The sequence below is a fragment of the Solea senegalensis genome, linkage group LG2 (assembly GCF_019176455.1).
Source record: "Solea senegalensis isolate Sse05_10M linkage group LG2, IFAPA_SoseM_1, whole genome shotgun sequence".
Classification (NCBI taxonomy): domain Eukaryota; kingdom Metazoa; phylum Chordata; class Actinopteri; order Pleuronectiformes; family Soleidae; genus Solea; species Solea senegalensis.
The window spans coordinates 2,480,617-2,493,602 of NC_058022.1; the positions used below are offsets into that span (position 1 = coordinate 2,480,617).

The 12,986-nt window shown below is 37.6% G+C and overlaps 2 protein-coding genes across 3 annotated transcripts; both read right to left on the reverse strand.

Moving 5' to 3' along the window:
- Nucleotides 1-82: 82 nt before the first annotated feature.
- pla1a (phospholipase A1 member A) lies at nucleotides 83-9,123 on the reverse strand. 2 transcript variants are annotated; one of them, XM_044050764.1, is made up of 11 exons: nucleotides 8,640-9,123; nucleotides 8,274-8,508; nucleotides 6,937-7,114; nucleotides 5,734-5,842; nucleotides 5,451-5,552; nucleotides 4,777-4,869; nucleotides 4,387-4,551; nucleotides 3,825-3,914; nucleotides 3,078-3,183; nucleotides 1,084-1,239; nucleotides 83-397 (listed from the first exon to the last, which is right to left on the reverse strand). In XM_044050764.1, the coding sequence occupies exons 1-11, from the start codon at nucleotides 8,710-8,712 to the stop codon at nucleotides 307-309; spliced, it is 1,398 nt and encodes a 465-aa protein (XP_043906699.1). In that variant the 5' UTR covers nucleotides 8,713-9,123; the 3' UTR covers nucleotides 83-306. The 2 variants fall into 2 exon arrangements, with proteins under 2 accessions (XP_043906699.1, XP_043906690.1); XM_044050755.1 differs by having other exon boundaries at nucleotides 4,387-4,569; nucleotides 8,640-9,122.
- Nucleotides 9,124-9,747: 624 nt separating this feature from the next.
- On the reverse strand, nucleotides 9,748-12,986 carry hsd3b1 (hydroxy-delta-5-steroid dehydrogenase, 3 beta- and steroid delta-isomerase 1). Its single transcript, XM_044051727.1, has 3 exons — nucleotides 12,709-12,986; nucleotides 11,868-12,032; nucleotides 9,748-10,768 (listed from the first exon to the last, which is right to left on the reverse strand). The coding sequence occupies exons 1-3, from the start codon at nucleotides 12,857-12,859 to the stop codon at nucleotides 9,963-9,965; spliced, it is 1,122 nt and encodes a 373-aa protein (XP_043907662.1). The 5' UTR covers nucleotides 12,860-12,986; the 3' UTR covers nucleotides 9,748-9,962.

Genomic DNA, 12,986 nt, shown 5'->3' on the forward strand with positions numbered 1-12,986 from the left:
TCATTTGTTTTTGTGGGAATTCCTACATTTTTCTCTACTGATGCAGAAAAAATAAGTAAACATCCAAATATCCGTGGAGACGTCACTTATTTCTCACTTTATTGCTTGGATCTCTGAAAACATACAACACAGTCTGGTCTCACACAAAAAAAACAACACATATTATGTGGGAAAAAAGCTTAAAAGAGACAAATTTGACCTAAACACAAAAATGTAAATCTTATTATTTCACTCTCATTTCATACATAAAATACAACACGGTGTTGAACATGTGAAACAGAACATTGGATATAGTTGAATATTTCCTCAGAAGACGCCACAGACCTGCACAAAGTCATGTGACCACAGGGATCCACGTCTGACATTGATGTTGTTCACACACAGCGGATCTTCTCGCCTAAGAAACACACACACACACACACACACACGCACACACGCACTTAAAATACGATTTCAAAGTGGTTCAGGTTGAAAAACAATAACGTTAATATTGATGAGATGCAGCTCAAGCCTGAGGCAGGTGTTTAAACCAGGCAGAAGCTGAATCTAAATCAAATATTGTGCAAGTTTATTAACATACAAAGAGGGAAAAACAAAGAAAAGTGATGATGAGTCTGAGTCTGGTGCTCGTCACAAATAACAGTTTATACCAAAACCAGCACACTTCAGCTCAAGAGTCTTCATCATGGTCACATAGTGTGTGGAACAGGAAGGCAGCAGGTGCTTAAATAGACCAATCAAGTGATTAGGTCACATGGTTTAACACCTGATTTCAATCATCATCTAATCACGCACTCTTTTTCTTTTCTTTCTTTAAAAAACACTCCAAAACTTAAGTAGTTTTTAAATTTTTGAGTCTTGGAAAGTCTTTCTTTGCCTTTTAAAGTTTAAAAATTAAGACAAATGTAAAAAGTAATTTTAGTCTTTATATTAATATTTATCTTTTATTCATACATAAATATTTTAATACAGTATTTTTGCATTTGAGTTTTTAATAACTTTAGCTACAGACACAAACAAGGCTGAGACTCTGATCTTCTCGAAACTATAAATGACTTTATAGTCCTGTGTGTGTGTGTGTACCTGAGTGAAGGGAACTCAGACAGACACACAGACTTCAAGTGGATGTCTCCTTGTCTGTAGAAGCGAGCGCCTGTGTTCTTCATCTCTATGGAGGCGATCTGACACAGGGGCACCGGGTGAGCCAACACCGCCGTGTACGACGTCGTAGACGTCCGACTGTAAAACACACATTTTTATCAATGTTGTGCACATGAATAAAGGATACATGTATATAAATAACATTAAAGGATATATACATGTATATAAATAACATTAAAGGATATATACATGTATATAAATAACGTTAAAGGATATATACATGTATATAAATAACGTTAAAGGATATATACATGTGTATAAATAACATTAAAGGATATACAGTATACATGTATATAAATAACATTAAAGGATATATACATGTATGTAAATAACATTAAAGGATATATACATGTATGTAAATAACATTAAAGGATATATACATGTATATAAATAAGGTTGTCATCTGCAAACACAATGATTCAAAAAGACGCACTTTCACATATGCTACAGTCACCATCAACCTTTCCTGCTGCTGTTTTCATATAGTTTATATGATTTTTTAGATTTACTTTCATTTATTTATTAAATGTTTATCCTATAGACCTGCTCTAAATAGCATGCCATTCTGTATTCTTCTGTTTTTACAGTTCAAATTAAATGTTTTTGTGTGCTTTCAGTGCTATTTTATAATTATAAAAGTGCACTGAATGACCATTGTACATATATTATATGACCATTGTATGTATATTATATACAAATAAATGTACCTCACTTCACCTTGCACTGACTGAATCAACAACTCAATCAAGTAAAGAATTAAAAATAAAAATATAATCAATGTTTTTTGCAACAATTTGCATGCAAAAATCGAATATTTTATAATCCATACAATAAAATCAACTATAACATGTATATTTAATTAAAGGGTGGGTGGTTTTATTAGCTACACTTACACATAATTCACTGGTATTTAATGCAATCAACCAATGTGCAAATAAAACAAATGGATCTGTTACTAAAAAACGTTGAATGGAAGGCAAAAACTGTTCTAAAACTGTTGTTTTTTTGCAATTCAAGGTCTATTTTGAGACAAATTGATGAATTTACATCATTCACTTTGTGATTATTAAAAATATTGTCATAGAGTGACGTGCTGAAAGACACTAAAAACAGATTTCTCTGTGTCTGCGCCACAGGAAAACAACAATAAACCAAACAGTACTTCTGTATCAGTATCAGATATCAGATAAACTGTTATTTTGGTTCTGACGCAGAATTCCATTCACACACGGCATCATTAGTTTTATCATTAGCTTGCAGTAAAGTAAAATACAAAGTGGGTTAAAGTAAATGTTCTCCTGAACTGGAGTGAACCTGCACTTTTCCCTCTCTCAGCATCTGTGGCTCAGTTTCCTGCAGTTTTACAGTGAAACATAAAAGCAGCAGCAGAAGCCATCGTCTCAAAATAGACGATGGCTCTTAAAAAAAACGTACAGTGCGAGAAGAGTTATCGTCAGAGATTATCAGCAGGTGCTGCACAAACTGTAAGAGTGCTGATGCGTTCGATTTTACTGAGAAATTATGATAAAAAAAATCAGTTTTTCCTTAAATTTCATTCCTCAAATAAAGAAAAAACAAAAAAAAGGGAAATCCCCAAAACATGAATGAAAAGGAGCCGGAAGTAGAATAATCTTATATTATCTACTCACATATTCATTAACACAACACAAAACAAAAACAAAAGTCATGATATTTGATCTTTTTGAATGTTTTCTGTGAAGATTAACACACCGTTCCGTCAATTTAGTTCTTAATCTGGGCTTTAAAAAAAAAGATCTCTGTTGGTTTTAAATCATAATGACTAATCTAAATGAAAAGCATTTGCATTGACCTGCATGAGTCACACTAACTGTATAATTCTGCGCTGAGGGACTCATTTCAAAGTAAAAGTCTCTGAGATGTCGTTCAGTACTCACAGCCTGAACGTCTTCACCGTCCGCTGGCTCTCTGTCCTCAGTGTCACCTCCACCTCCGCACTTCTATCCAGAGGAGAAACCTCCAGCTGCAGCAGGATGTGATGAGCTGAGCGCACACACACACACACACACAGGATAACAACAATGATGCTGTGTCATCACTCACTTTAATTAAATAATAATATGAATAACGCTCCCCGCAGTGCGAGCTCTAAGAACTTTATAGGTGTTTTGCACCATCATGAGATTGAAGTTAAGGTTAATGTGGTTTTTTATGGACTAATGTTTGGGTTTTAATGGACTTTTTATTGAAATCCTCTTCATGTCCCAATAGTCCCGAGGTCTCAACATCGAGTCTGGTCAGGAGCAAGGTTACTAACGAAAACTAAAAAAAACAAATCTAGGGTTTTAAATGAAATAAAACGACAACTAACTGAAAGTGAATTGTAAGTTTTTAAAACTAAAAATGTAGCAAAAATGTGCTTAGTGTTGTTCTTTTATGTAAATGTATTTCATACATACGTAAGTCTTTTGGGTTCATATGAAGTGTATTTAGTTTTTATAATAAAGGGAGCGGCAATTGACCAAGGATGCACCTGTGTGAGCGTTAACTAACAATAAACCTAATAAAATACTGAAACGAAACATAAAATAAAGCATTTACAAAAATCTAAAACTAATAAAAACTAGCAAAACCCTCTCTAATTAAAACTCACTCATTTTGACTAAACGAACACACACACTCACCACAGAAAGGTGGTGAAGACGACGTGAGCAGGAAAAGCTTCTGCTCTTTGGGGAGCGGAGACGTGGTCAACCCACTGTTCTCTGATAAACCTGCAACACACACACAATTTTCAATGAACACACATGCTGTTTAAGAGAGTTTATAACCCTAAAATGAATTGACTTAAAATAAGTATGTTGGTATAAGTGCGTTAACTGCTTAAAAATAAACTTTTCTTTAGAATCAGCCATTGTCACCATCACATGTCACATTATTCTTACACCACGGACCAGAAATACATTTTAAAATCTTTTCAAAGTCAGAAAAATTGATAATATTGCATAAATCTTGATTGTTATTAAAGGTCCAGTGTGTAAGAGTTGGTGAAATCTGAATATGGTGGCCTTCACATACCAAAAACAATATTATTATTCTTCATTTTTTTTGTAGTAAACTAAAATACTGTGATGTCACACATACGTCTGGACAATGATATGCAATTTCGCTCAATAAAATCCTCCTAAATGTTACGCACTGAACCTTTAAAGTAGTGCTGGTGTGTGTGTGTGTGTGTGTTGTCACCTATAGTTGGACATGTCCCCTTGAAGACGCCACAGTCCACACACTGTCCTCTCTTGAAGTCCTCATAGCTGGAGCAGGGGATTCCCTTCAGAGGGCACGAGCCGTTCAGAGCGCTCATGTAGACGTGCAGCGCCCTCATGTGGTCACATATCACATAGCCATACACTGGAATGTAGACGAGAACTAACAACACAGCATACACACACACGCACGCACACACACACACACACTCACTATAAGGAGCTAGAGGGTTTGAAAATGTATATTTAAAAGAGATTTATGAGTCATTTTTTGCTCTGTTTTCATCATGTTGTTGTTGGGGAAATTACTCAAACTTTAATTAGGTCATGCAATACAAAATTAATATTAATTAAAAATAAATACACATACTGGTGGAAAACCTGGAGCGAGTACATCCCTCCTGGTCCTTCCCTCCATTCAGGAAGAAATCCACATGACCCACAGGGATGGAGATGCCAAAATCTAATGCAGCAAAAATATCCTATAAATACATATATGTATATATATATAACATATAAATAAATAAATAAATATGTCATGTAACAATTCCTAAAAAAAAGGGACCACATTTCAGGGCATTTATCACATTCTTACGTGTCCTGACTAAGAAATTTAATCATATTTTATGAAATAATTCTTTACTTACAATGACAAATAATCACATGCTGCAAATCTGACATTTAAGAGGAGAATTCAACAATTTCTTCATGAAAAGGACGTTCATTTTCTTCTTGTTAACTTCACATTAATTGCTTAATTTTATAGGTCATTTTTTAAGTAACCTGTTTCATTTTAGATTTAGAATTTCACTTATTCTCATTCTTTCATTCTCCAACTTGTTTATTTACTAATCTTTACTTCTTTCATCTTCTTTTAAAACAAATTTTAAACAATCAAACGATGTCTTATGGATTTCACATCTTTAAACTCTGTATTTATGTCTGAAATGTGTTGTTTTGTGTATTTAAATCGCTCTGGAAATAAAAGCATTGCATTGTTATTATTGCTGATCATAAAGTCGTTAAAAGTTTAAATCTGCTCACAGTCAGAGTCCGTGTGAATGGCGTCGACAAACTGAGCGTCAGACGGGTCCAGTCGGTCAAAGGTGTTGGCTCTTTTAAACATGGGTCCAGCAGGGTCAAGACCTGGACCACAAGGACAATTAGAACCATGATGTTTGAGGGGGAAAAAACCTTGTGAACATTTGGCTGAAAAACAACATCTGACACCTTTTATTTCCATATTAACCAATTTACTAACCTACACATGGGCTGATTTCTTCGAGAAATGGATTATATGATATTTATCCTGAACTGTCACACTCACCCGTGATTCGTCCGATCTTCCCCTCAAAGAGAGTCCCGACAAAACCGGCGACGTGTGCCCCGAGACTGACTCCGATGAAGTGGAAGGACTCCAGCTTGCATCCGTGTTCCTGTGGGATTAAAACTGTCTTTCTCTCAACGTCACATTTATTCTGCATTTCTGTGTTTTCTACAACAACGTATTAAATGTACTGTGTTTTGTTTTGAGTTATACGTCATTTATCTAGCTAGCTAGTTAGCTGACTTCTCCTATTTATGTACTGTATCTAGTTTAGTTAGCTAGCTAGCTAGCTGCCTATCTATCTATCTATCTATCTATCTATCTATGTATCTATCTATCTATCTATCTATCTATCTATGTATCTATCTATCTATCTATCTATCTATCTATCTATCTATCTATCTATCTATCTATCTATCTATCTATCTATCTATCTATCTATCAATCTATCTATCTATCTATCTATGTATCTATCTATCTATCTATCTATCTATCTATTATCTATCTATCTATCTATCTATCTATCTATCTATCTATCTATTTATCTATCTATCTATCTATCTATCTATATATCTATCTATCTATCTATCTATCTATCTATGTATCTATCTATCTATCTATCTATCTATCTATGTATCTATCTATCTATCTATCTATCTATCTATCTATCTATCTATCTATCTATCTATCTATCTATGTATCTATCTATCTATGTATCTATCTATCTATGTATCTATCTATGTATCTATCTATCTATCTATCTATCTATTTATCTATCTATCTATGTATCTATCTATCTATCTATCTATCTATCTATCTATTTATCTATCTATCTATCTATCTATCTATCTATCTATCTATCTATCTATCTATCTATCTATATATCTATCTATCTATATATCTATCTATCTATCTATCTATCTATCTATGTATCTATCTATCTATTTATCTATCTATCTATGTATCTATCTATCTATCTATCTATTTATCTATCTATCTATGTATCTATCTATCTATCTATCTATACTTATATAACAACACTTATTACAGTACAATAATAGAATATCACTCCAGGTGACTTTTGTACATTTTGAATCATAAAATTAGGTACAATAATTTACAAATAAAGAAAAAAAGATTATCCAATGGAACTTTAAATAAATATAAAACTAAGAACTAAAAACAGATTATTCACTCACTCACCTGCAGCTGGTTGATGAGCACAGAGATCTGCAGTGCCACCTCCTTGTACTTGTCCACCACCAGGTTGTAGGCGAAGGAGGCGCCGTAGACCCAGTCCACCACCAACACGTTCACATCCTGCACCCTGAGCAGAGCCTGGGCCAACTCCTTCCCCCAGGACGGTTTACTGCCCAAGGCCCTGAGAGGGGTCAGGGGTCAGGGGTCAGGGACGATGAGTTCAGGAGAGAGGACGAGGACGGTGGAGGCAGAAAGAGACATGTTGTTGTAAATACAAATAATGATAATAACAAAAAGTAGATTTCTACAGCTTATTGATCAAACTGGTCAATATGCTTTAACATTCTTAACTTTAGTGAGAATTAAGGGAAAACAAACATACATAAATGTCATAACAAACACACAAACAATAACATTTCTTTCTTAAAAATAAATAATAAAAATTAATAATCATATTCTGTCATTTTCTGTGTGATTTTGTGTGTAATTTTGAATTTCAGGCGTCTGTGGTTTGGGGATTTTACATGATTTTGTTGTTGTTAATTAATTATTAATCTTTTTTTAACCAGTACATTTGACGCATATCGGTGTTTGGGTAATCCAAACAGTTTTATATTCCCGGAAGAATAAACTGAACCGGTCTTGTTTTTCCAGGATGAACTGCGTCTCTTTCTCCAGTTTAAGCCTGTAATTAAAAGGCCAGTGTTTTCATTTTGTGGTTGTACTTTCCAAACATGACTCACAGCTTAGATTTAGATTTGAGGCTATGGAAAGTTTGGTTTCAAACTTTCAAACTAACAGTTTATATAGTATAATAGCTATATATATATAAAAAAACTATCAGATGATATTTAATACTATCAAAACATTTCAGAATGAACAAAGCAGACAAGGTTTAAAAGTCAAATACGTGATAGTTTTTTTAGATCAGTCAAAGTACGAAGCTGTTTTCTGTCTGTTTCTCTTTCTCTATTTTGACAAGCAGAATTAGGTTCAGGGACGGCCCTAAATTTTATTTTGGGGCCCCTTTATCAATGCCAATAATATTCAGCACACTGACCCTCGAGGTCGCACTGTATAAAGAAAATAGCATCGGGCCTAAAACAGAACCTTGGGGTACACCACAAGTAATGGGAAAAGAAAAGATAATGTACTAAAGCAGTGAATTAAATGATGCTTCTGGGAAAATTCTTTATTTTTAAATGGTAGCAAAATTAACCTACGCAGACGCTTAATCCACTTATGCTTAGGTTATAAACACTTTCTCTTTCACCCCCATATTTTATTTTTTCGCTGAAAAAAGGCCAGTAAATTCTTTTAACGTCTCTCCCTCCTCTCACCTGAACCCGTGGATGATGACCTTTGTCGGGTGGGAGGTGTTGAAGTAGGAGGGCTGTGTGTCGAGAGACTCCTGGTTGAACATCTGTGCGCAGTCCATGTTCCTCCTGGTCAGCAGCAGATACTGGACCTGCTGTCTGACTCCCTGCTCTCTGTACTGACGCCATGACGTGCTGCTGAAGTCGGCACAGTCGCCGCCTTCTCCTTCCACCGCCTCCTCCTGTTTCTCCTCTGAACCTTCACATCCATCAGAAAACTTTTGGCTTTTAACATATATTTTAAACTAAAATATGTCTCAGAACTTGGGCCCTGACAACACGTTTGGATCTGAAAGTGACGTGAGCGTGAAAATAGGTCAGAGCACTCACCCACCACCGTCGATGTGATGCAGACCATGAAAACACAGAGGAGGACGAGTGTTTTCGTGTATTCCAGGCTCATGTCTATGGGTAACAGACGGCTGAATGCTCAGGAGCTTTAGTTCGTCAGCGTCTCTCTCTCTCTCTCCTCTCAGCTCCTGACTGGTAGCTGCATGGAGATCAGGGGTCTTTAGAAAATCCGGCGCAGTGTCGAAACCATGCAAAAGAAAAGACCTTTCAGCCTTAAACTGTTAAACAAAGCGAGAGAGAGTTCAGGAATCTTGGCTCCAGGCACAGTCTGCTGCTGGAAACCTTCTTCTTCTTTTTCTTCTTTCACTTTGACAGTGACTTTTCTTTTCTTTTGCACCAGGTTGTCAGGCTATTTGTTTGCCGGTGAATCACTGACCTCGTTGGTGTTCAATGGCTGTTTGTTTGATACGTTGGACTCTGGCCTGCAGCTGACCACTGGTGTGTGTGTGTGTGTGTGTGTGTGTGTGTTTGTATTTGCAACCTCTTTTTTTTCTGGCATAAACACTGACCTTGTCAACACCATTAGTCCTCATGGAGACCGAAACCTGGCCCTAATAACCTAATTTCTTAGGGTTAGACATTAACTGGTGACAGTTAAAGTTAAGGGTAATGCTAGTTTAACCCTTTAACACCTAACCCTCAAAATGTCCGGCTGGACTTTTTATTTTATTTTATTTTAATTATGTCCTGTGAGTGATTGCTTTTTGGTGTATTAACAATTTAAAATCTTACGTAAATGATTACATTTTAAAGGTGAAGACATGTTTTATAGTTAAGTTAAGGTTAAGTGTCAGGGTGAGGATTAGGATTAGGATTAGGCCAGTAATAGTTGTGGTTTGAGAGTCAGAGGAATTTGACGTGAGGTCACACTGTGAATGAAATCAATCATCAGCTGATTAATTGCTCTGTTGTTGCTCTTTCATGTATGGAAAATACTCTAAATACATCCCATAATAATGATACAGTCAGTGTACATCTTTAAATAGTCATGTGGTTTCCCCTACGTTCGCCATTGATTCTGACTTAATTATATTTCACTACACAAATTCACTGGACATTTACAGACTCTAACAAAGACACAATCACATTTTCATTGAAGCAATAAATATTATTTATTATATATTAGTTGTTGAAATGGAGATGGAATCTCTGAGAGAGACAATGGACCGTGTCCTCAACCGTGTTCTGCGTAGGCCTAGACTACGTACATTAAGCAATGCAGGGCATGAAACAGTAGGTGGCGTCGTAACAAACAAGAGAGACAGGATTTCAAAGACCCTGGGGAACCCCTAGCTTAAATGATTAACCTCTTATTCGCTCCCTCTCCTTTGGTAACTCGGAGGCGAGCCACTCCACGGTGTGTAAGCGTGCCTCCTCCCAGCTGTACCTGGGCTTGTATCCCAGATCCTTCTCGGCTCTCTGGTAGGAGAAGGTGAACGGCGTGTTCAACATGGTGAGAAGCTGCCGGTTCAGCGGCGGCGCGACTCGCACGACGGGTCGCAGCAGCGCGCACAGAATCTCCACAAAGAAACAGACGACGTAGAGGAGGCGGAGCGGAAGCATGAGTTTCTCCTGAATGCCGAAGCCCAGCGGTGACATCACGGCATGGTTGAAGTCCGAGTAGCTCATGGGCGGCGTGTCGTCGGCGATGAAGTAAAACTTCCCTCCGATGAGGTTTCGTTTTTGCGGATCTTTGAGGCCGCGAGCGGCTTGGAGGTGAGCCGCCGCCACGTTGCCCACGTAGACGGGATTCACGAGCGCGTCGCGTTGAGACATTCGCACCAGGACGTCTTTGTTCCGTATCCCGTCGCCCATGTGGCCCAGCAGGAAGCGGCAGCCCTCGCCGAAGATGTACATGGGTCTGAGGGCGCACGTGGCGAGTCGGCCTCCATTTTGTAGCACCTCGCCGTGAGCGCGCAGCGTCCACTGCTCCGCCTCCTTCTTGGTCTTACTGTAGGTGAACTTCAGAGTGCAATTATAGATCGTGTCCTCGTTGCCGTTCACGATGGGTTCACCTCTGGGGTTGGGGCCCATCACCTCGATGGTGCTGGTGTAGATGAAGGACACCACGTTCTCCTGGATGCACGCCTCCAGAAGAACCTGGGTTCCTGCAACGTTAAAATCAAACGGTTGAACTGCATTTGCATGAGTAGAGGCTTTAAAGACATCAGTAATCAGTGAGGACCTCATGTTTGGTAGGAGAACATTCCAGAAGTTTGTAGCAGCAACAAACCTCTTCAATTTGAAATGAATGAATTAACTGAAGTGTTCTTCATACAACTATAATTTAGTTTGGATGAACTTGATTAATTTGGTGTTACCAAGTTTGTCAACCATTTTCTTTTTTAGATTCAAACATTTAAAGCTGGAACTTTGCAGGTCCGGTCGCCTTTTTCCCCCATTTTCTCTACAGAGCTCCCCCTACAGTTGATCTTATAGCCGGTAGCCGGTAGTGTGTCTCAAGACACCCAAGACTTTGAAAGACTTCCAGATCCTGGCGTCCCTGATCTTGCAAAGCTATCTGGGTTCTCGCGGGTTCTTGAAAAATTGCCCTAAATAAACATGGGTCATTGAAAGTCCCTGAATTTTTTGCCAGAAAGAAGTTAAGTTAATATTTAGGTAAATGTCTCCCTCTGCATGCTTGATGTACGTAGTCTAGGTCTAGGCAGGACAAATGTGGTGTCATAATTACTAGCGGTGTTTGGACACCGTCCACTGTCTCTCTCTCTGTCTCTACTGTTGACGTGAGATTCTGTGCAGAACAATAAGCGAGTAAAGTTAAAACAAGAGAACAAATGACGACGTGATGCCTCTCTGTCTCACCAAAGACAAATGACCAAGATCCCAAAAAGGACAATCACTTGTCCAGATGCAGAGCGTGCTGTAAATCAATACCGTCATGGACGAAGACAAGCTCTTACAAGTTGTCCTCCCATCTTAATAAGCTGTGTCAGTACATTTAGTCCTGGAATGTCCTTGAATTTGAGGGAATTGGTCCCGGAAAGTCCTTGAATTTGATGTCAAACAGGGTGTGGGAATCCTGGGCTCGTTTTCCGCTAACAGACAGTAAGGGCCAGTGGAGGCATCTCCCCAAGACAAGACATTTAACCATCACAATGACTCTGAAGCTGTTAAATTAGGGTAAAAAATCCTGCAAAGTTCTGCTTTTAAAGTTTAAAAAGTGTGAGGTTGAAGTGACAGAATGACCTTTGACGTTGACCCCGTGAATTTCTCTGTACTCCACCGAGTCGTTCACGTCGATGATGGACGCGGTGTGGAAGACGAGCGACGCGCCTCGACAGACTTTTCTCACAAACTCAGCGTCTCTGATGTCGCCCTCGAAAACGCTCAGCTTGGTGCTGCCTCTACAGTCTGACACAAAGGACAACGAGAACAAAAATGTCACCCAAAAACCCTGAAGAAAATGCTTCATTATTTCAGAAATAATTCATATAGAACTTCTTAAAAAGTTTATAAACATTAATTACGAAAGATGTATTAAATCCCCTTATCCAGATTCTTGAATTACTAGTAAAGAAGACCACTATATTTAAATTCATCAATAATAACAATAATCACTATTAATAAAGTTTTATTGAATCTCAATATTCAGATTTATTTTTTAAGATTTATTAATCCTCTATAATCATATTGATCACTAAGGAATTATGTATTAAATGTACCAATAAAGCTTTATTGAATCCTTATATTCAGGTTTATCAATGCTGAATTTGTTTGTATCAGGGACAATGTAATACATATTTCAATACACATTTTCATTTATTGACTAGATTTATCAACAAAAATGTCTTTAATTCTTTAAATCAGATATATAAATACACTTTTATTAAATCCTCCTGTACGGCTTATTTATTTTAGCTTGATTGAATCGCTATATTCAGGATTATTAACACAGATATACAGTATGTAGTTACATCTGGGACAAAGTTAATTACTTAAGATGAAACAGATTTAAACACTTTTTAAACACATATTGATAAAAATTATTAAATGCCTATATTGCTAAAATGAATGTTCTCATTTTTACCCTCCAGTGTGAGTAAAACCTGCGGCTGCACATGTTTGTCCAGCATCCGAATCTCGGCCATCTTCTCTTCCTCCAGCAGCAGCTGCACCAGCCTCTTCCCCAGGAATCCACACGCTCCCGTCACCACACACACGTCGCCTCTCAGAGACATGTCTTCTTCTCCCCGTGTCCCTGTCTTTGTCCACAGATGAGTGTGAGTTTTTGTTACTAAGCCCAGAAATCGGGATTGGCTGCGCTACACAAAATGGGGGATGGAACTTTTTCTTTGTCAAGGACGG